This window comes from Mus caroli, unplaced genomic scaffold, assembly GCF_978045245.1.
Source record: "Mus caroli unplaced genomic scaffold, Mus_caroli_1 scaffold_1, whole genome shotgun sequence".
Classification (NCBI taxonomy): domain Eukaryota; kingdom Metazoa; phylum Chordata; class Mammalia; order Rodentia; family Muridae; genus Mus; species Mus caroli.
Window position 1 is genome coordinate 67,847,411 of NW_028227256.1, and position 24,705 is coordinate 67,872,115.

The window sequence follows — 24,705 nt, forward strand, 5'->3', positions numbered from 1 at the left end:
AACCTTGTCCACACTACCCTGGCTCTGGTGACTGTATGACAGAGGCTTCTACCTCTCTCTGACCACTTTAGGCCATGCTATTCCTCTGTTCGCATCCTGTGAGATCGTCTGTGGTCCCTTCTGCTCAAAATCTCTAAGACTGACTCCATTCTCTTTCTCCCAAAGCCCAGTTTTTCACCACAGCTCCAAATATGCGCTTACATCAGAACTTATGTGGACACTTCTGTGTCATTCCCCAGGCCCTGGCTACCACTAACATGAGAGATCCACACTGATAAAGTCTCCTAAACTTCCCATGTATTTATCCACATCTCCCTGGACCCCATAGCTACCTCCCTGAACTAGCCTACCAATATTTCTGACTCATGCAAGAAAGTTATCCATCTACTTACTTCCCTCAACACAGTAACTACTTCTGATTCAGCTGGTACCTATACTGAAACAAGTATAATAACACATTTTAAATGGTAAGTCTAGTCAAACAACAGTTACAATTGCTTTCTGGGTGTCACCCACAACCTCAAACATAGCTTTTTAGCAACATTAAGGAATTGGTCCTACTTGCCCCCCAGCTTTTATTTCATACCCTGGCACTGCCTCTACTCTACAGCATCAAGAAGGTTCCCTAAGCTCCATGTCTTCACTAATTGCACTTAGGAGAGGTTACAAGGACCACGTTCCTCACCTGGACCATCTCCCCTCCTGGACTTTTCTTATCACACAGCACTTCCTCGGCACACTTTTCTCTTTAGGCTCTTCCTGTGAACTAGACAAAAATCTTACTATATATACAGTCTATGTTTTATTTTTTATAAATTTTATCCCCTTATTATTTCACTTTCAATTATAGTTAACCACATCCATGAGTGTCTACAATCTATTTGTCTCATCAAACTTGCTTCCCTGTGCTCAGACAGTGATGCGTGGTTAACATTTGCTTGTAGAATTTTTGAAATTATCAGTTCATTCTCATTGTACAACTAAGTTAACGAGTTTTATTGTATAACTTGGGAAGTCATTTAACACTAATCTTGTCATCGTTTCTGATTCAGAGTTAGGGACTACCTTCAGGCATTGTTAGTTATGCATCTCGGAAAACATCACCGTGTATCATGCCATAGTGCGCATATGGCATGTCTAATAGTACATTACTATCCTAGCCAAGAAAAGACCGTCATTTATTGACATATATTCTGATAATGAAATAAATTATGTATCATCTTTAATTTTTGTTCTTTCTGTTAAGGCACAACATGGCTTTGAATATAACTAAAACTTTTCTCTTTCATCTCCGTGATGGAATGGTGTGCGTTTGCATGTGTATATGTTTTGTTGAAAAGCTAAAGCACCCTTCCATCAACTAAGAGGGTAGGAGTTCCATCCAGAGATGTTCACTCATGGCTAGTTTTAATGAAATGAGAATAAATGTGTAATTCTTTTATTGATGAGATAAGTTTTCAAAGACCATGTGAAAAATAAGTTTGTTTAAAGACAACTTTATATGCCAGTTATATAAAGCTACATAACATTCTTTTCTAGCCTTTTTCAAATCCAAAGATAAGTATATACTATTCTGTTGCCAGTGAACACCACCTTACTTTTTCAAAGTGAGGTCATTAAAGCCTCTAAAATAGTTCCAAATGCCATGTCTCATACACATCTCCTTGATTCCCAAGCTGTCATGTGGGTAAAAATCACACTTATTGGAGAAACACAGTAATGACAGCCCCGGCAGCTGAGGCTGAAACTTCAAAGTAATTGAACCATTTAACCACTATTTACTTGCCCAGAATTTCTTCTCAGCAATGACCCTTTGCTAAAAGCCTATGTTCTTGTCGCACGCTGAATTCATTGCCTTTCAGATCCATGTGTGGTGCTGCAAGGCCAGCTCCCAAACTGACACTAACTACGTTATCTCCTTGGCTTCTGGTAGCATGGCTTTCAGCCAAGCGCTGCTTGATCTCAGGCAGGAGTTCTTGCATTCAGGCTTCAGCTGAAATCCCTTAAGATGTCACGGACTATGGACACTCCATACCCAGATTTTCTAGTTCAGAAAGTATCCGATGGGGCCTAAGAATTCTAATTTCAAGGGTACCCCGAATTAAGGTGATAAGATTGATCAAGGACTAAGATTTTCTTTGAAAATTCCTCTGCCCTAAAGATAGGCTACTTCCCACAAATCAAACCACTTCTTGTCCCCAAATGATACAAACACTAGCTTTTTTTTTTTTTTAGGACCTGACATTACATTCTTCCCTTATTTCTCTAGGACAGTAATATCTGATAAAAAAAAATATATCATGTGAATACAGAGGCAATATTTACTTATGTATTTACTTACTTATTTGGGGTTCTTTTCGGGAGTTTGGGAGGGGTATGAAATGACTTCATATAGCCCAGGCAATCCTCAAAATTGTTACATAGTTGAGAATGACCTTGAACTTCTTCTCTCTGCCCCTATGAGTGCTGGGATTTCAGTGTAGGCAGTACTAGAGTGTGAACCCAGAGCTTCCTACCACACTAGGCAAGTACATTCCAACTGATCGCAACTCCAGCCCCACAACCTACAAGTGTGAGCTTACTTTTCTCTTAGCAGCCATATAAAAAGGCAAAAGATAAAGATGACTTTAATAATACATATTTATATAAATAATGCATTTACTAATATATTTTATTTCACCTTCCATCAACATATAATCAGTATAAAATAGCAATGAGCTATTTCAGCTTCTTTTAGCTCTATGTTCAATTGCACACTGTCTGAAATTTGATAGATGCCTTTTTAGACTTTGAGTAGACTATTCCTTAGAGTACGCGTGTTTCCAGTCTGCCTGGCCATGCGTGCCAGTGTCTTCTGAGTGGACAGCTAGGACCCTAGAGGTTCAGGATCAAAGAGACTAGAGCAACAAGAACTCTTCTTGTTCTGCCCCTTGCTATGCCTGCCCTCAGCACACTTCTTCAGTTTCAAGACATACCAGCTGCACTATCAAGTTGATAACAAATTTTAAGGTGAAAGAACCTTATCATTAGGCATACACATTGATTTTTTAAAATGCATGTTAGTATCAGAATTTATTCTTTCTTCTTATGCACAGAACCAACTATAAATATGCCTTGATGTCTTCCTTACTGCAGAGTTTTTAAACTCGTTCTCCAGCTGTATATCTCACTCCTCCCTGCTCATCAGCATCTCCTTCCCCTAGTAACACAAGCCATGTTAGCAACACAGTGTTTGTGCTTCTTTCTTCTCTCCATCCTCCTGCAATCCTCTATATGCACACACACAGATGTCTGCTTGTCTACATTTGCTCTTTCAAACTAGAATCCCATTGTACCCACTTCTCTGCGTAAATCCACACGTATTCAATAATAGCTCACCGAAGCCTCGCAAGGCAGCTGCAAGTTGTGATTCTTACCTTTTAATGACCACAGAGGAACCTGTAGAGCAGGATAGCATAATCTGCCCAATATTTCTGTTGTCGGTAAAAACAAGTCACACTGATCCTTTTCTGAAGCAGCAAAACAACAAAACTTCTCACAGTATACCAATTTATATGGAACGTCGATTTCTGCTCCTTCTTCCTTTTACTTGGTCTGCAATCCCAGTTTTAACCCTTAACCTGAACTTCCTCTTCGTATACCCATGCCCTTTCTTTCCAACAAAAATCACTGACCATTAGCAGTCTCAGTGATTCACTGCAAGTCATTTTCCTAAGAAGTCATGATTCAATCAGCGAAGGGCACACAGCAGTGTCTACCCCCTTAGCCCTCTCCTGGAGAGCCATTACTCAGGTATTTTCTTCACTTGTCTTTCTCTGATTAACAGTAAACAAGCCTGAGAGAAACCCACAAAGATTTTATTGCCGCGTGCCTACTCAATCTACAAACAAATATTAAGCCACATGCGTGCAAGAAATGCCTTTTTAAAAAAATAATAATAATAAAAAAAATTAGAGCAGAAGTCAAAGAACCTGATCTTTTTTTTTTTTTTTTTTTTTTTTATTTTTTTTAAATATTTTTATTACATATTTTCCTCAATTACATTTCCAATACTATCCCAAAAGTCCCCCATAGCGCCCCCCACTTCCCTACCCACCCATTCCCATTCTTTTGGCCCTGGCATTCCCCTATATTGGGGCATATAAAGTTTGCAAGTCCAATGGGCCTCTCTTTCCATTGATGGCCGACTAGGCCATCTTTCGATACATATGCAGCTAGAGACAAGAGCTCCAGGGTTCTGGTTAGTACATCATGTTGTTCCAACAATAGGGTTGCAGATCCCTTTAGCTCCTTGGGTACTTTCTCTAGCTTCTCCATTGGGAGCCCTGTGATACATCCAATAGCTGACTGTGAACATCCACTCCTGTGTTTGCTAGGCCCCGGCATCGTCTCACAAGAGACAGCTATATTTGGGTCATTTCAGCAAGATCTTACTAGTGTATGCAATGGTGTCAGCGTTTAGAAGCTGATTATGGGACGGATCCCTGGATACAGCAGTCTCTAAATGGTCCATCCTTTCATCACAGCTACGAACTTTGTCTCTGTAACTCCTTCCCTGGGTGTTTTGTTCCCAATTCTAAGAAGGTGCACAGTGTCCACACTTTGGTCTTCATTCTTCTTGAGTTTCATGCGTTTATCAAATTGTATCTTATATCTTGGGTATCCTAAGTTTTGGGCTAATATCCACTTATCAATGAATACATATTGTGTGAGTTCTTTTGTGATTGTGTTACTTCACTCAAGATGATGCCCTCCAGGTCCATCCATTTGGCTAGGAATTTCATAAATTCATTCTTTTTAATAGCTGAGTAGTACTCCATTGTGTAAATGTACCATAATTTCTGTATCCATTCCTCTGTTGAGGGACATCTGGGTTCTTTCCAGCTTCTGGCTATTATAAATAGGGCTGCTATGAACATAGTGGAGCATGTGTCCTTTTTACCGGTTGGGACATCTTCTGGATATATGCCCAGGAGAGGTATTGCTGGATCCTCCGGTAGTACTATGTCCAATTTTCTGAGGAACCGCCAGACTGATTTCCAGAGTGGTTGTACAAGCTTGCAATCCCACCAACAATGGAGGAGTGTTCCACTTTCTCCACATCCTCGCCAGCATCTGCTGTCACCTGAATTTTTGATCTTAGCCATTCTGACTGGTGTGAGGTGGAATCTCAGGGTTGTTTTGATTTGCATTTCCCTGATGATTAAGGATGTTGAACATTTTTTCAGGTGCTTCTCTGCCATTCGGTATTCCTCAGGTGAGAATTCTTTGTTCAGTTCTGAGCCCCATTTTTTAATGGGGTTATTTGACTTTCTGGAGTCCACCTTCTTGAGTTCTTTATATATATTGGATATTAGTCCCTTATCTGATTTAGGATAGGTGAAGATCCTTTCCCAGTCTGTTGGTGGTTTTTTTGTCTTATTGATGGTGTCTTTAGCCTTGCAGAAGCTTTGTAGTTTCATGAGGTCCCACTTGTCAATTCTCGATCTTACAGCACAAGCCATTACTGTTCTATTCAGGAATTTTTCCCCTGTGCCCATATCTTCAAGGCTTTTCCCCACTTTCTCCTCTATAAGTTTCAGTGTCTCTGGTTTTATGTGAAGTTCCTTGATCCACTTAGACTTGACCTTAGTACAAGGAGATAGGAATGGATCGATTCGCATTCTTCTACATGTTAACAAACAGTTGTGCCAGCACCATTTGTTGAAAATGCTGTCTTTCTTCCACTGGATGTTTTTAGCTCCCTTGTCGAAGATCAAGTGACCATAGGTGTGTGGGTTCATTTCTGGGTCTTCAATTCTATTCCATTGGTCTATTTGTCTGTCACTATACCAGTACCATGCAGTTTTTATCACAATTGCTCTGTAGTAGAGCTTTAGGTCCGGCATGGTGATTCCACCAGAGGTTCTTTTATCCTTGAGAAGAGTTTTTGCTATCCTAGGTTTTTTGTTATTCCAGATGAATTTGCAGATTGCACTTTCTAATTCGTTGAAGAATTGATTTGGAATTTTGATGGGGATTGCATTGAATCTGTAGATTGCTTTTGGCAAGATAGTCATTTTTACAATGTTGATCCTGCCAATCCATGAGCATGGGAGATCTTTCCATCTTCTGAGATCTTCTATAATTTCTTTCTTCAGAGACTTGAAGTTTTTATTATACAGATCTTTCACTTCCTTAGTTAGAGTCACGCCAAGATATTTTATATTATTTGTGACTATTGAGAAGGGTGTTGTTTCCCTAATTTCTTTCTCAGCCTGTTTATTCTTTGTGTAGAGAAAGGCCATTGATTTGTTTGAGTTAATTTTATATCCAGCTACTTCACCGAAGCTGTTTATCAGGCTTAGGAGTTCTCTGGTGGAATTTTTAGGGTCACTTATATATACTATCATATCATCTGCAAAAAGTGATATTTTGACTTCATCTTTTCCAATTTGTATCCCTTTGATCTCCTTTTGTTGTCGAATTGCTCTGGCTAGGACTTCAAGTACAATGTTGAATAGGTATGGAGAAAGTGGACAGCCTTGTCTAGTCCCTGATTTTAGAGGGATTGCTTCAAGCTTCTCACCATTTAATTTGATGTTGGCTACTGGTTTGCTGTAGATTGCTTTTATCATGTTAAGGTATGGGCCTTGAATTCCTGATCTTTCCAAGACTTTTATCATGAATGGGTGTTGGATCTTGTCAAATGCTTTTTCCGCATCTAAGGAGATGACCATGTGGTTTTTGTCTTTGAGTTTGTTTATATACTGGATTACCTTGATGGATTTCCGTATATTGAACCATCCCTGCATCCCTGGGATGAAACCTACTTGGTCAGGATGGATGATTGTTTTGATGTGTTCTTGGATTCGGTTAGCAAGAACTTTATTGAGGATTTTTGCATCAATATTCATAAGGGATATTGGTCTGAAGTTTTCTATCTTTGTTGGGTCTTTTTGTGGTTTAGGTATCAGAGTAATTGTGGCTTCATAGAATGAGTTGGGTAGAGTACCTTCTGTTTCTATTTTGTGGAATAGTTTGTGAAGAACTGGGATTAGATCTTCTTTGAAGGTCTGATAGAACTCTGCACTAAACCCATCTGGTCCTGGGCTTTTTTTAGTTGGGAGACTATTAATGACTGCTTCTATTTCTTTGGGGGATATAGGGCTGTTTAGATCATTAACCTGATCTTGATTCAACTTTGGTACCTGGTATCTGTCTAGGAACTTCTCCATTTCATCCAGGTTCTCCAGTTTTGTTGAGTATAGCCTTTGGTAGAAGGATCTGATGGTGTTTTGGATGTCTTCGGGATCTGTTGTTATGTCTCCTTTTTCATTTCTGATTTTGTTAATTAGGATGCTTTCCCTGTGCCCTCTAGTGAGTCTGGCTAAGGGTTTATCTATCTTGTTGATTTTCTCAAAGAACCAGCTCCTTGATTGGTTGATTCTTTGAATAGTTTTTCTTGTTTCCACTTGGTTGATTTCACCCCTGAGTTTGATTATTTCCTGCCGTCTACTCCTCTTGGGTGAATTTGCTTCCTTTTGTTCTAGTGCTTTTAGGTGTGTTGTCAAGCTGCTAATGTGTGCTCTCTCTAGTTTCCTTTTGGAGGCACTCAGAGCTATGAGTTTTCCTCTTAAAAATGCTTTCATTGCATCCCATAAGTTTGGGTATGTTGTGGCTTCATTTTCATTGAACTCTAAAAAGTCCTTAATTTCTTTCTTTATTCCTTCCTTGACCAAGGTATCATTGAGAAGAGTGTTGTTCAGTTTCCACGTGAAGGTTGGCTTTCTATTATTTATTTTGTTATTGAAGATCAGCCTTAGTCCATGGTGATCTGATAGGATGCATGGGACAATTTCAATATTTTTATATCTGTTGAGGCCTGTTTTGTGACCAATTATGTGGTCAATTTTGGAGAAGGTACCATGAGGTGCTGAGAAGAAGGTATATCCTTTTGTTTTAGGATAGAATGTTCTGTAGATATCTGCCAGATCCATTTGATTCATAATTTCTGTTAGTTTCACTGTGTCCCTGTTTAGTTTCTGTTTCCATGATCTGTCCATTGGTGAAAGTGGTGTGTTGAAGTCTCCCACTATTATTGTATGAGGTGCAATGTGTGCTTTGAGCTTTACTAAAGTTTCTTTAATGAATGTGGCTGCCTTTGTATTTGGAGCATAGATATTCAGGATTGATAGTTCCTCTTGGAGGATTTTACCTTTGATGAGTATGAAGTGTCCCTCCCTGTCTTTTTTAATGACTTTGGGTTGGAAGTCAATCTTATCAGATATTAGAATGGCTACTCCAGCTTGTTTCTTCATGCCATTTGCTTGGAAAATTGTTTTCCAGCCTTTCATTCTGAGGTAGTGTCTATCCTTTTCTCTGAGATGAGTTTCCTGTAAGCAGCAAAATGTTGGGTCTTGTTTGTGTAGCCAGTTTGTTAGTCTATGTCTTTTTATCGGGGAGTTGAGTCCATTGATATTAAGAGATATTAAGGAAAAGTAATTGTTGTTTCCTGTTATTTTTGTTGTTAAAGTTGGCATTCTGTTCTTGTGGCTGTCTTCTTTTAGGTTTGTTTAGGGATTACCTTTTTGTTGTTTCTAGGGCGTGGTTCCTGTCCTTGTATTGGTTTTTTTCTGTTATTATCCTTTGAAGGGCTGGATTCGTGGAGAGATAATGTGTGAATTTGGTTTTGTCGTGGAATACTTTGGTTTCTCCATCTATGTTAATTGAGAGTTTGGCTGGGTATAGTAGCCTGGGCTGGAATTTGTGTTCTTTTAGTGTCTGTATAACATCCGTCCAGGATCTTCTGGCTTTCATAGTCTCTGGTGAAAAGTCTGGTGTAATTCTGATAGGCTTGCCTTTATATGTTACTTGGTCTTTTTCTCTTACTGCTTTTAGTATTCTATCTTTATTTAGAGCATTTGTTGCTCTGATTATTATGTGTCGGGAGGTATTTCTTTTCTGGTCCAGTCTATTTGGAGTTCTGTAGGCTTCTTGTATGTTCATGGGCATCTCTTTCTTTAGATTTGGGAAGTTTTCTTCTATAATTTTGTTGAAGATGTTTGCTGGTCCTTTGAGTTGAAAATCTTCATTCTCATCCACTCCTATTATCCGTAGGTTTGGTCTTCTCATTATGTCCTGTATTTCTTGGATGTTTTGAGTTAGGATCTTTTTGCATTTTACATTTTCCTTGATTGTTGTGCCGATGTTCTCTATGGAATCTTCTGCACCTGAGATTCTCTCTTCCATCTCTTGTATTCTGTTGCTGATGCTCGTATCTATGGTTCCAGATTTCTTTCCTAGGGTTTCTATCTCCAGTGTTGCCTCACTTTGGGTTTTCTTTATTGTGTCTACTTCCCTTTTTAGGTCTAGTATGGTTTTGTTCATTTCCATCATCTGTTTGGATGTGTTTTCCTGTTTTTCTGTAAGGACTTCTACCTGTTTGATTATGTTATCATTTTTTTCTTTAAGGATTTGTAACTCTTTAGCAGTGTTCTCCTGCAATTCTTTAAGGGATTTTTGTGCTTCCTCTTTATTGTCTTCTGCCTTTTTAGCAGTGTTCTCCTGCATTTCTTTAAGTGTGTTATTAAAGTCCTTCTTGAAGTCCTCTATCATCATCAGGAGATATGCTTTTAAATCCGTGTCTAGCTTTTCCGGTGTGTTGGGGTGCCCTGGACTGGGCGAAGTGGGGGTGCTGGGTTCTGATGATGGTGAGTGGTCTTGGTTTCTGTTAGTAAGATTATTACGTTTACCTTTCGCCATCTGGTAATCTCTGGGGTTAGTTGTTATCGTTGTCACTATTTAAAGATTGGAGCAGAAGCTGTGTTCCACTCACCAGCAGTCTCTAAATCCTGCGGCGGGGGTCGTGGGTAGCTGACAGTACCCCGGTGCTGGTCCAGCCGGAAGAGGCCTGTGGTCCTACTCAGGCCGTTTTTCTGCTTCCCTAACTAATGCAGTCTCAGGTCCCGCGCAATTGGATTGGAGCAGAAGCTGTGCTCCACTCACCAGAAGTCTTAAGATCCTGTGGCGGGTGTGGTGGGTAGCTGGCGAGTGTCAGCAGACCCTGCGCCCCAGCTGCCCCGGTGCTTTTCTGACTGGAAGAGGGTTGTGGCCCTATGTAGGCCTGATTTCTCTCTCCCCAACCAGAGCAGTCTCAGGTCCCGCGTGATTGGACTGGAGCAGAAGCTGTGTTCCACTCACCAGCAGTCCCAAAATCCTGTGGCGGGGGTCGTGGGTAGCTGGCGGGTGTCAGGCAACCCTGTGCTCCCACTACCCCGGCGCTGATCCAGCCGGATGAGGCCTGTGGTCCTACTCAGGCCGGTTTCTGCTTCCCTAACTAATGCAGTCTCAGGTCCCTCGCAATTGGATTGGAGCAGAAGCTGTGTTCCACTCACCAGCAGTCCCAAAATCCTGCGGCGGGGGTCGTGGGTAGCTGGCGGGTGTCAGGCAACCCTGCGCTCCCGCTACCCCGGTGCTGATCCGGCCGGATGAGGCCTGTGGCCCTACTCAGGCCGGTTTCTGCTTCCCTAACTAATGCAGTCTCAGGTCCTGCGCAATTGGATTGGAGCAGAAGCTGTGTTCCACTCACCAGCAGTCCCAAGATCCTGCGGCGGGTGTCGTGGGTAGCTGGCGGGTGTCAGGCAACCCTGCGCTCCTGCTACCCCGGTGCTGATCCAGCCGGATGAGGCCTGTGGTCCTACTCAGGCCGGTTTCTGCTTCCCTAACTAATGCAGTCTCAGGTCCCGCGCAATTGGATTGGAGCAGAAGCTGTGCTCCACTCACCAGAAGTCTTAAGATCCTGTGGCGGGTGTTGTGGGTAGCTGGCGAGTGTCAGCAGACCCTGCGTCCCAGCTGCCCCGGTGGTTGCTTTTCTGACCGGAAGAGGGTTGTGGCCCTATGTAGGCCTGATTTCTCTCTCCCCAACCAGAGCAGTCTCAGGTCCCGCGTGATTGGACTGGAGCAGAAGCTGTGTTCCACTCACCAGCAGTCCCAAAATCCTGTGGCGGGGGTCGTGGGTAGCTGGCGGGTGTCAGGCAACCCTGCGCTCCCGCTACCCCGGCGCTGATCCAGCCGGATGAGGCCTGTGGTCCTACTCAGGCCAGTTTCTGCTTCCCTAACTAATGCAGTCTCAGGTCCCGCGCAATTGGATTGGAGCAGAAGCTGTGTTCCACTCACCAGCAGTCCCAAAATCCTGCGGGGGGGGGGGGTCGTGGGTAGCTGGCGGGTGTCAGGCAACCCTGCGCTCCCGCTACCCCGGTGCTGATCTGGCCAGATGAGGCCTGTGGCCCTACTCAGGCCGGTTTCTGCTTCCCTAACTAATGCAGTCTCAGGTCCCGCGCAATTGGATTGGAGCAGAAGCTGTGTTCCACTCACCAGCAGTCCCAAGATCCTGCGGCGGGGGTCGTGGGTAGCTGGCGGGTGTCAGGCAACTCTGCGCTCCTGCTACCCTGGCGCTGATCCAGCCGGATGAGGCCTGTGGTCCTACTCAGGCCGGTTTCTGCTTCCCTAACTAATGCAGTCTCAGGTCCCGGGCAATTGGATTGGAGCAGAAGCTGTGCTCCACTCACCAGAAGTCTTAAGATCCTGTGGCGGGTGTTGTGGGTAGCTGGCGAGTGTCAGCAGACCCTGCGTCCCAGCTCAAAGAACCTGATCTTTACAGCCTAACCAGAATTATTCAGTTTGCAGCTGGGGTGATAGCAATAAGCAGAATGATAAGTAACAATGACTATTCAGCTTCCTTATGTGACAGGTACGGTCTTGGTGGTGTCTTATGAATGAAAATTTATTTGTCTTGTCAAAACTTTGATGAAGTAGCTTCTCTTATTTACTATAATTCCCTTCATGGCTAAGGAGGCTTGGTTCATAGAGCCAGCCAATGCCCAAGCAGGACTGAAAGGGGAGTCGTCTAGCTCCAGGGTCTGAAGTCTCTGCTTTATCTCTGTCTTTGAGCTTCGACAGCCTCGTATATAACTTGGATGGGACCATGTGAACCCTAACTACCCTTAGGCTAGCAGTGAGGAGCACGATGAGGGCTTAAAAGTCATTCACAGTCCTAATGAAGTGGGACACTCATGTTTGGCAAATTTGACAGTTTGCCAGGGTAGATGGTGACACAGGTGAGCTAGAGACAGCTAATCTTGAACCTGAATATTACTTCATGCTTAGAGCTGGACACTTAGACTGGGCATAGAACGAGTGTCCACCTTTCTCTTGTGTGTCATGACCATATTCTTCCTCTCTGGGCTCTGTCCCCTGCATCTTACTTAATTGGAACACCAACCTATAAATCTTACATACTTAGAGGCCAAAAAACTCTCTGGCATCCTCAGACTAAAATCTGTGTGGGAGTTTGGCAATATTGAATTTTCAAATAAAATGATTAACAGTCACCTTCAGGGCAGCCTCTGAGAAAATAATCCTTCCTGAATCTTGCCTTCTTAGTCTGAGGAAACTTTTTGTTTTCAAGTTTAATAAAAAAGAGTTTGGAAAGAACACAGGGATGGCTGCCTGGAAGTAGGTGAGGAAGGCCATCTCCTCTCTCGAGTTCAAGGCGCTCCTTGGCAACTGGAACGTCATCACTACTTTCTGTTCACACCTAAGAAGGACTTTGGGACACGTCAACAGGAAGAGCGAAGGCATTTCATTCCATTTTAACTGTGTTCATCTCTAATTGATGGTTTTATTAGCAATGTTTTTTTTTCCCAAGATTCTAATAAATGAAAGGCCCACCTGATCAGAAAGCCTATTTGCTTTTCCAGAGCACAGTAAGTTCCATCAGATTTGGTGAAGCAGAGAATTAAAATCAGAAGGAAGGGCATAATCCAATCCAATTCAATTGCAAACTGAAGCCTACAAGCCTACTATTCTCTGAAACAATGATTTAGATGATCTGCCAAATAAATATAGGATGTTTATGGCTTTGCGCAATAGGAATTGGCCTCATTTATGCAGCAGGAAGATCATTTACAACTAATTTCTGAAAGACACCAAGTGCCAATATTGAACTTTCAAATCAAGGCTAGAGATTGAAATAATCTAAAGAGGACAATTAAAAAGCATAAAGTTGTTCTCCGAGAGAATGTTCAAAGAAGCCATATGACTTTATAAGCAGAAAGCACAGATAAGGATGGCAGAGCCAGCCTAGCTTTCTAAAGAGTGAATGCGTTGATAAGCAATAAAATTTTCTGGGGTGCTCCCTGTCACCCCAGCTATCTTTTATGTACATCATTGGGGCCATGATGCCTTTGTGGTCACAAAGCACAGTAATGTGCACTTCCCAGGACCAAATCCCACTCCTGGGAAGCTATTCTGTAAAGCTCTATGCGGGGCCATTTCTCTTCCTCACACAGGAATTTTATCAGTAGAATTCCTCCTCGTCCCTTCTTTCTAGTCTCCCACTTACCCGCTATTCTCTTTGCCTTGCCACACATCCCAGTAACTTCAGGATCCAAGTTGCTTGCCTCTGCTGCAGCCTTATCATCCCAGGGGCTGCTGAAACCTAGAAGAAACAAACAATAGCTCTTGTTTTCAGGATGCTTGCCTTCTGGGTTGGAGCATGTAGAAATTGTGATGTGTCCCAAATCTCAGTCTCATTGGCTGTGAGACTTTGGGAAAGTTACTTGACATGTTTGTGTTTCTTTGTCTCACCAGAAAAATAAGGAAAATATTCTTGCTGCAAGAGAAAAATAGATAATGCATAAAAAGCTCTTAAGTATTTTAAAGTCAAGGGACAGTGTCTCTTGCCTATAATTCCAGCACTTGGGAGGCTGAGGTATATGGATTTGGGGGTTGAAGTCAACCTGGGCTTTTCAAAAGGGAAGGAAGGAAGGAAGGAAGGAAGGAAGGAAGGAAGGAAGGAAGGAGAAGGAGAAGGGGAGGGGAGGGGAGGGGAGGGGAGGGGAGGGGAGGGGAGGGGAGGGGAGGGGAGGGGAGGGGAGGGGAGGGGAGGGGAGGGGAGGGGAGGGGAGGGGAGGGGAGGGGAGGGGAGGGGAGGGGAGGGGAGGGGAGGGAGAGGACAAAGACAACTGGAGCAGAGCTGACTGAATTGTGAAGTATCCAATGGTTCTGGATATTACCTGAGCATTCTTACAAGAGAAAGCAGTAGCATCTTAGTTGGCATTTTTAATGTCTCAGAACAAAGGAGAGACACATAGGATTATGGCTAACACTGAGAGTGAAAGAAAGCATTCTGCAGTTCACCCTCATTGACACCCTATGTTCAGCTAAGCATCAGAACTGAACTGTTTCCTCCACAAGACTGGGGAAATCACTTAAATATGAAGAAACATTTCCATCCTGCAGAAAAGCTACAAAGGCCAAAGATTCTTACTCCAACACTTCTTACAGCCAGAATGGACATGAGAGTGCTTGGTGGGATCCTGTGGCTAGATACATGTCCTGCAGATTTCAGATGAAAAACTAATATAGAAATACACTCCATCCTGGCAGGACAGGAAGTTGTGTGGATAATTCTAGCAACCATGCCCAGAACCCAAACTGGCTAAACTGATGGGCGCATGCGCTCATTCTGTTCCCAAGGTGAATCTGCACTGCTCCTTATCTGTGGCTTTTGATCCTTGTGTCACCTGTCTGGTCTTTGGCTTTGTGCTTTGCTACTGTGGATATTGTTTGGATATAATTTCCTCCAAAAAGAACCTTTTCCTCTTAAATTATCCAGGACTAGTTTTGTTGATACCTACTTGGCTCCTCCTGTGTGTTCCACAACACCATATCTCAGTTACCTTGCACACAGTTCTGGGATCCCTACACAGTGCTCTTCTAAAAACCTACTTCTGCTCTCCAGCCCTTTCCTTTTACCCACTCTAGATGAAATCGCACCAGCTCTGCAGGGGGTGTGGGGCGGTGTCTTTCCCTTTAGGATTTTATTTTCTGTAAGGGATAATCTGAGAAATTAATTCAAGCCCATGTGCTAACTGCTGAAACTAATGTAAATGTTAAACTGGAATTTTTAATGTCTGAGAATAAAGGAGGAAAGATTTTTTTCCATTGTCTTAGCACATTGCCAATGCCTGTAAGGTGGCTTAACTTTGCAGCATCAGAAGAAACCCTGGATTTGCCAAGATTTGTCCTTCTAGTCCATCCACAGGTGTCTGTAGACAAGTCCTGTAGTGACACCATAGAAATTCACATCATTAGTGTCTTCCTCTCAAGGTAGCACACACACGCACACGTGCACACTCTCACGCATGCATGCATACATGCATGTGCATACATACATGCATGTGCATACACTGAGGGGTAGTAGAGCAGAGGTATAAAATCTTTAACATGGCAAGCAGCCCAGAATCTTAAGCCCCAATCTAGTAACATGCTATATATGTTTAGCAACTGGCTGAGAAATGGAGAGTGGAGAATTAATTAATCCCTGTCTTGTGACATTTTCTGATCTGCTTTGGGATGTGTAAACACATCTACCATGTCCAGATTTAAGGCACCAAAATAATGTTAATAAGATCATAAAACTCTTGGATATTTCATGATTTCTTCTTGGACTCCAGTATCCAATTGCTTCCTAGCCAATTCCTCAGTAACTTCCTATGGTATGCTCCACTGAACCCCACTGGCCTTTTCTTCTTTCCTTAGTGGCATCACTCCACCCTTAATTTATTCAGCACAAACTCTCTTCCAGTGGTCTGAGTCAGGATCTTTGTTAGAACTCATAGCTGCCTATGCTTTTTTTCAGAGCGCTCACCAGGTTATATATTTATTTGCCCCTTAATATCATTGTGTGGTGTTTATCATTGCAAACAAACTCAGCTATGTATGATGTGTGATCAGACTAGCTCTCAACTCCTTTTTAATCCCCTTTGTTCCTATGCAGTCATTTCATGAAGGGGATTTAGGGAAATTATCAGAAAACTCTAGTGTCTGAGCAAATCCTCTTGGTCCCTAGAACCACAAATATGGCAGAAATCCTTCTGTTTGTCTGGTTTTGTTAAAACCATGTATTATCAAAGCTAAAAGAAAGCATTCGAAGTGCTTTTTCTTTGATCACAAGATATTCTATGTGTGTCTAGTGGTACCTTGGAGAGGCTGGAATGAGAAGCTGGGAGGAAGTGTCGCCCAAAAGATAGAGTACTTGGCTTCCCTCAGTTATAGCTCCAGAGAGTTTCAGTTTCACACTTATCTCTCCCTTCTTTATAAGGTTTCTCTGGAATGATTTTGACTGGGAAAATTAAGCTAGGTTTTGTTTTATAGATATGCAAAATAAATGCTCGAGGAATTGTAAAATAGTAGAGGAGAATATTCCTCTGTCTCATGGGGAAAATGTCTCCACGGTTCAACCTTCTCACTTCCCCTTCTTTCCTCCTAGCTCCTAGTCTCAGCAAAGAATCCAATTTCCAATTCTATCACATTCTCAAAAATGTTGAGTCCATTCTGAGTCTGTACCATGTGGGTCTCCCATTTGTATTTGGATAACAAAGTATTTTCCAGACATCACATGCATGATAAATCACAGAAACAAAATATGAGCCCCTCCTAACCATAATCCTAATCATCATTTTCTTTGTGGGTTTTTTTTTCTGCTGTGGATACAGCACCAGTGGAAACTTCAGTGTTACCTTGAGAAAAGCCCCACAGTCCACACATCTTCTCCACAGAAGACTTTCTCTAGTTTGTAAACAAATTATGCTTGTTAGAAACTATTTGAATATACAACATAAAACCAGTAAATAAATAATGATCTGAAGAAAAGCAATCTCGCTTCTTTCTGTCCATATCCTATTTCCTGCCTCCGTATGCATCTGCAATACCCAAGCAGGCTAGATTTCTACGTTTTCATTAGAAGCTCAGAATCTAGGAAAACAAACAAACAGTGATAATGCACTTTTAGAAGACAACTTGTTTTTACGAACAACTAGAAAACTCTTATAGGCCATAGAGATTTTCATTCATATCTCAGTGATACCACACTCTGGGTATGTAACCTCTGGCTAGTCACTTTCTCTCTGTGAAACTCAATGTCACGTGAGGAAGAGCATGGGCCTTCTCTAGATTATTGCAAAAACAGTATGAGACACATTCCAGCATAGAGTAAGAGTTCAACAAATGATCTCCATATGTTTCCACCTGTAAGTGACTATTTCTATACTATAGTTCTGGCAGTGACATCTATTAGGCTAGATTGTAGAATGAGTGGCCAGTTGGCCACCTTTCCTCTCTTAAGCCACCACTCTCTAAGAGTTATTGGACTCTTCCTCTATCTTCTCCTTCTCCCAACCTTCAGTTTAACCATTTTCATTCCTTCCTTCTGGAGTTTCTCCAAGTCCTACACATTTAAATATGTTGCTTTGTCATGAACTTGGTCTTCCTTTTTTTTAAAGATATCTATTTTTTATTAGATATTTTCTTTATATACATTTCAAATGCTATCCCAAAAGTTCCCTATACCCCCCCCAACCCCCCGCCCTGCTGCCCTACCCATCCACTCCTGCTTCTTGGCCCTGGCATTACCCTGTACTGGGGCATATAAAGTTTGCAATAGCAACTTGTTCTTCTGAGCAATTTATTCCTTCATATAGACAAAGTAAAAATGAGATCAACCTCCAAATAGGAGGCAGTAGGTAGAAGCAAGGAAGATGGCCTACGTAAGGAACTCAAGGGGAATAGTCACATGCTCAAAGACAATTAGCACTTACTGCTACCAGTATTGGGGACAAGCTAAAACTGGAACATTTTTAAAATAGTGCAAACCATTCTACTGACAATTACCTAAATTGCTCTTAAGTATATGACTTTTAACAGCAAACTTGAGACTTGTTATGGTCACATTTGAGATTCACAGAACAAGACCAATAAAATCCCTGTAGCACAAAAGTTAAGGAGATCAAACAAGAATGCTGTATTCTGCAAAATGCCTCCAGCCATTAGGTAGACAGCTGAACACTCACTATATCATTCACAGGCAATGGTTTTGGCCAGTCTTGGCACATGTAAAAGATCCTTCATTTGTGTTCAATCCATCAATATAATTAATATTTCTTGGGCTGAAAGTGCAGCAAATTCTAAGTGACTCTTAAGAAAAGATGGATAGAGGTTAATCAAATGCACGGTGATCCCAGCATGCTCCTGACATAGTCAACAAGAAGCAAATACAAAACAGACCTCTAGCAAACTATCCCTTATAGATATACACAATGACTTGCAAGGAATCTCTTCTCATACATTCTACCTGCTTTCTGCTTTGGTATCAGTGAGTATTTCTAGCATTTTGGGAAAGAGCAGCATATCTCGGTGGGCACGCATGTGAGTTCAGCACACACACACACACACACACACACACACAGGTGGTGGGGAGGGAGGAAGACATCACATTTCCACATCCTCTAGAGAACAGTGAAAATTCCTACTAGTTAATAGTCTGCCTGTTGAGTGCATATCTTTGTTTTTAGAAGATGATTTAAATTGTTTTCTTCCCCTTCTGGAACAGTTTAAATATATGCTTAGAGTGAAAGTCCTGGTTGGGCAGAGGGGGAAAGCTTCAATCTTCTGGCTGACTCCAGACTGGCAGTGTAGTTCAGATCTAGTAATGTTTCTGAAACTATGAGGATCCTCACAAGAAATTGGTTGGGTTTGCAGGTGTCTGTCAGAAAACAGGTCTGAGCAATAGGCATGAGAGAATATCCACACTATGGTACATCCTTCAAGCCAAGTTTTCCAAAGAACCCTTGGTTCTGGGTTCAGAAGAAACTCATGGTTTGGTGTTGAAGCCCCCTAGAGTGGTAGTCATGTGGGTAGTCTGGTCTACCAACTAATTTCTTAAACCCTCAGATATATACAACTAGTACTATGATTGTGAAATAATCAGAAGTTGAAGATGGCCAAGAACTTATCACCTTATCATAGAATCAGAACAAGAATCGGCCTCCTGGGTAAAGGCAGAAAATCATACAATACTTAATTATCACCAGACTTCACCTACTCCGTCACCCCTGCTCTCGACAGTTCCCCCACGTTCAGGCATGTACCCTAGATGCTTGCAGCAGATTGAAGGCATGCGAACACAAATACTGTTGGTGTGGTGTACACAGTGAGAAGCTCTAAAAGAAAGGGTATTACAGCTATAGTATTCTAGTTCTTTCTTGACAAATATGCATCATAACCTTGTAGTTATAATTTTTGCAAAAGTAAGCCTCCACTCATGAACTGCACTACAAATAGCCTCTGATTTCATTTGTTTGGCAGTAGAGAGAGTCTTATACACTCTGGGCAACTGTTGAGAAAGTGAAAGCAGGACACTGACAACAACAAGTCACCAGATTGCCACTGAGTTAGTGACTATGGCCAGTAGCCAAAACTGATGGCTTAGCAAATCCTCACTGGACACAACCCAGCACTCCCTTCTTTACCCAAATGGGCTCTTCAGAGAATCAACAACAAGTAACTCCTAAAATCCAATAATTTGTACCATCCTTCTGCAATCCACCATGCCTTGGGAAGACATTTTTAATTCAGTTTCAACTTCGGAAATAACCATGTGGAATATTAGGATTCTTATATGAGGACTAAAAATTAAAATTAAAATGTGAGAAACTAAATAACTCAAAGAAAAAACAAAAACAAAAGGATAGAGGGACGAGAGACAAGAACTAAAAAAAAATTTAAATTGGTTCATCAGACAGACAGACAGACAGACACAAACACACTGCATCCACTTAAAGTGAGCAGGGGTCATCTGCTATAAACCTTTTTGGAACCTGAAAAGGTAAAATAAAATTCCTGCTGACATTTGGGTCATTCCTTTAAAAAAAAAAAAAAGAAAGAAAAGGGAAAGGAAAAAAAGATAGCCAACAGATTAAAGGAACTCCATTTATAAAAATCAAATGAACCTCTAACAAAGCTTGTTTGGGGACATGAATAAATCATCCATCCATGAATTATTCATTGTTATCAAGAAACAAGCTGGGGATTCCTGGAACTGGGCAGGATCTGGGGAGTGAGCAAGTTCATTGCTGTGTACCTTTCACATGAAGGGAGAGAACCCACCATGGGTACACATGACAATGTGAGGCCAAGCGTGCCAATCCTCCATTCATGAGACACTTCACCACCTTTATATCCAGAGAACAAAGCAAATAAAGTTTAATCCATAATGTAATCAGTAAGCAGACAATAAGCAGTCTGTCCTTCCATCTCTCTGTCTTTCCCTTTCTCCCTCCCTCCATCCCTCCCTCCTTTCCTTCCTCCCTTCCTCCCTCCTTCCCTCCCTCCTTTCCTCCATCCCTCCCTCCCTCCTTCTTCTTCTCTCTCTCTCTCTCTCTCTCTCTCTCTCTCTCTCTCTCTCTCTCTCTCTCTCTCTCTCTCTCTCTCTGATATACATAGGAAATATAAACTATGTGCTTAAGATCATGGGGTTGAAAGCTTGAATCTGAAGAGGTTGACTAGAAACTCCTTGATGACAAGCTGTTGGCACAGCCTGCCCTTCTCATTCGTGGTTTGCAATGGGCTTGTTCTTGGGAAGCAGTATGAGAGGGTAGAGGGGAGGCCCTCAGACTTAATGCACTAACTAATACATGTGTGTGTTCCAGGTCCAAACTGCTTTGCAGGAACAACAATAATTCCAGCTGGCATTGAAGTGAAAGTGGACGACTGTAACATCTGTCACTGTCACAACGGGGACTGGTGGAAACCCGCTCAGTGTTCAAAGCGCGAATGCCAAGGCAAGCAGACTGTGTAGGGTAGATTCCCGACCAGTGACAAGTTCTAGGAGGGGATGCTATGGCTTCTACACTGCACACGTATCGCGCTCAACAGAATGAGCAAACCAACCCCTGCCAGCTACAACAGGGTCACCAGCAAAACCTTCTGGGGTTGACAAAAGTGAATATTTTACGAAGAGGAAATCTCTCTCTCTTTCTCTTGCTATATAAAATATACATAGCATATAGCTATCTACGCCACTTTTGTAATTGCCAATGCTTGATGGTAACTAGACAACCAAGCTTTCTTGGACAAGAAAGAAAGAAAACAGCCTTGGACAGGCTCCTTCCCAGGTGATGCCTCTGACCTGCCGCCTCACATCCCTTGATTTACTCCATCTTTCCTGTGATGTGCACCCTGCATTTCTCTCTTGTATGTTTTCTACCTTTGGAATCTAAAGGGGTCAGATTGGACTACATGGTAAAGTTTTGTGTTTTCATGAGAAGTGTTTGATAAAGAAACTTTGTGGGAAAATATCCTTCCAGAGAGGAAAGATTGAAGAGTATCCAAGTCTTGGCTCTCTTGGGGATAGTTATGTTTGTGGCTAAGAAATAGAAAGGTAAACTGGGCCCTCTGAAGATCAGGTAAGGAACAGGTATTTTGTCCAATATGTTGGGGCTCACTGTTGATTCTTACAGACCATGCATTTTACACATAAAATTTTGAAACTGCCTATCAGAACCAAGTAGGTGAGTGAGAACACCATGTGTTGACCCAAGAACCCACAGAGACAGGTATTTAAAACTGTAGCATTTAATCATTCACGATGCCAGCCTTGAGTTTGGTTTATACTTAAACACACAGCAAAGCCCACCTTGTCATCGGGCGATATAAATACCAGAACCAGGGTGAGTAGCCCCACTGTGAATCAATCTTTCTAAACATTTCTGACTTTCAAGTACCAGTTTGGCTGAAAGCCAGTCCTAGCCACAGCAGTTTTTATGGTTCAGGACTGTGTTTTACATGTTACAGTAACAACCACTCAGCCCTAAATCTAAAATCCAGATTCAGGACACTCTTTCCACCTTAAGTGCTGATGTAAATTAAAGAGTAGGGTAGAGTGAGTCTTGCACAATACAATTTCATTAGTTGAACATTTTTTAATGTATATATAATAGATACTAAACGATTAAAGAGAACTTTTGAAGCGTCTCAAGATTGCCCTGGTAATGCTGCTAGTCTAATAATGGAAAATAATAATAATAAAAGAAATACACAGGGTATCTGATGCCGCCTCTAGTCAAGTGCAAAATTCCCAGCTCTGAGACCACATGGCCTAGTTCACTCTCTGTCCTAAAAACCTTGGTGCAGATTTGATAAGGTCCTTAGGAAACTTCAAAGTTTTCTTCATCTCCAGTTGTCTTTCTTTTTCCTGTTTTCTGCTCCCACCTGTAATATACACTTCATGTGGCTTCTGTGAAGGACCACATTACATAGAAAGATATCTCAGTGTCAGTTTTTGATATTTGAGGCTAGATTGGTAGGGGGTGTGCTGCCCGCTCTTATGATACTAAGAGACATTCTTAGATTTCATCCACTAGGTAGCAGGAACACCCAACTAGTTATATCAACCAAATGTCCCCAGACATAGCCAAAAGTCATCAACGGGTGTGGGTAGGGAACAAAATGTCACCTGGCTAAGGAGCTGTGTCATGCAGCTATATCATGTGTGCCATATAATGATCTGGGCAGCTCCAACTGCTCACATGGCTTTGTTGAGCCCTTGAGCCCTTTGGATCATGCACAAACAGCATCAACCCCAAGGGCCAATCTCCTCCCTGTCAAGTGATGTTTCTAACACCCACTCTCCGGACACCAGTTTCTTTAGTCTCATAAATTAGTTTTCTCATTCAAAATTGTCAGCCTCTCCTTCCTGGAAGCACTGCCTGTCATCAAGAAAGAGTTGTCATTTCCAAAATTAATGTGCTGACGAGCCAGACCTGACACTTTTACACACACTGTGCTTGTGTTATGATACAAATAACCATCCTGGTGCCATCCGAGGAAGAACATCCAGCCGCCTTCCTTTAGAACACCAATTTGCTGCGAGGTTGGTGCCTTTCAGTTCCCACTATGGATACATCATAGAGACAGCCATGAATCATTCATGAGCAATTCTGCATGATTTATGCCTACACTCAAAAGCAAAGGCACTCCATACTTCAGTCCATGTCTAGACAGAGTTGTACTATACAGCTTTCTTTGCCCTGAGGTTGCCTAATGCCAGTTCCAAAAACTCACATTCTTGGAAAGAAATAATAATATTAACTATTATTATAATAAATGACAGGAATAAGGTTTAAAACTGAGAAAAATATCGCTACTAGAGAGAACCATGTAGCCTAGACCCTTCTCTATTATTAAGGAGTTACTACGTCCTTGTTAGAGACAGGATGTGCAGCTTGGAAGCGAAGATACAGAGATTTTGCATCAAAGTCTGAGCCCACTGATATTCCCAGCAAGGATTCGGTAGACGAGAGTATGACAACCATGAAGACTCTTCAGAGAGTTCGCAGCTGCCAGCAGATCAATGGTGGCCTCTGTGACAAACTTGAGAAGGGGATTTTTATCATTGTTTGTGTCGGGTTTGGGCTTGGTTTCTTTTGTGTGTTTGTTATGTTCTTTTGGTTGTTCAGTTTCACTACAGCATGTTCTTTATCACTCCCAAGCACCAATGTTTTCCCACCTTTAGGAAGAGACAAAGCAGAATTTCTGTGGCAGGATTTCTCATAAATGGATAAACATTCAACAATTTCCTACTACCAGGTCACTGAGAAATTCTTTCCAAGCTCAGAACATCAGAGTTCTTCTGGTCTAACCATTTTGTTATTGTTGTTTCTTTTTAAGGCTTTGATTGCAGCCACAGTTACCTCTGTTACCATTTCTCCTCTGCCTTTGGCTCTTGGCTTTAAATTCAACTATGTTTAAATAAGGGATCAGTATCTGGTTTGTCAGCTAAAGCCTGTTAAACTGATTCAGTTTCTAAAACCTTTGAAAAATGGTGTGCCTGAAAACTAGTGAGAGAGAGAGAGACAAAAAAATAAAAAATAAAAAACAAAAACCACTAAATACTAAACTGTACAAAAAGGGATTCTAGCAACAATATTTGATGTGTAAAAGAATATATTATTAAAAAATTATTTTGTTAAATATAAAGTGTGTTAACCAGTGAACATTGTTTGTGGTATATGTTACTTCCCAGGTTTCTCCTTTCTCTACCCCTTAGTCAATACTTTAGTATTGACCTGTGTGCATTTTTCATTTTTCAAAATCTGAGGCTGATCTGGGGTGTGTCAGAAATCGAGGCTCAAATAAACTGCAAGTGAGGGTTCCTTAAGTGGTAGGGGCAAACCTTCTCTTTCTGCACACTTACTCAGCGCTCCAGTGTTTGAGTGCTCAGGAAGGCCAAACACAATGTTGGCCTCACAGACTACAGCCTCATGGTCAGTCTTCAAACATACCTATGAGGAAGGAATCTTGCCTGTGTTTTACTACAGAGAACGCCAAAGTGCAAAGAGAGTAGTGCTTTGGCTGATTTGCTTGACATCATGATATGGAAAGTGACCATGCAGAAATGGATTATAAAAATTTTCAAATAGTCAATAAAATAGTATGAGGGTCCTCTACTTCCTCGTTGTCCCAATCCAGTCGTTACTAAGGTTTTGCAGAATAGCGAACCTACTAATTTCTATCCATGATATCGAGCATATACCCATTCATCTCTGAAATAACATAATCATCTTTTTTAAAGGTGGTATTTTCTTACAAAACTGTATTGTTATATTATCAAACCCAGCAAAATTAGTAACCTTAGGACTATCCAATATGCAGTCCATATTAAAGATTTTTAAAAAATATATATAAGAAGAAAGTGTGTTTTTATAATCCAAAATGGTCTTATATTTGGTTGATGTGCCTTTTAAATCTAAAATACAGATTTGAACCTTGCCAGCCACAGCTAAAAAAAAAAAACTCTGACAAGACCCCTGGGTCTGTTGTTAC

At 41.7% G+C, this 24,705-nt stretch overlaps 1 protein-coding gene across 1 annotated transcript in view; it reads left to right on the forward strand.

The window, feature by feature from the left end:
- Vwc2l (von Willebrand factor C domain containing 2 like) overlaps window positions 1-23,832 on the forward strand; it is a 177,296-nt gene extending 153,464 nt beyond the window's left edge. Inside the window, exon 5 of the mRNA XM_029480459.1 lies at window positions 20,532-23,832. Coding sequence (XP_029336319.1) covers window positions 20,532-20,680 — 149 coding nt within the window. The 3' untranslated portion in view covers window positions 20,681-23,832. The remainder of the gene's footprint in view (window positions 1-20,531) is intronic.
- The last annotated feature ends 873 nt before the right edge of the window (window positions 23,833-24,705 follow it).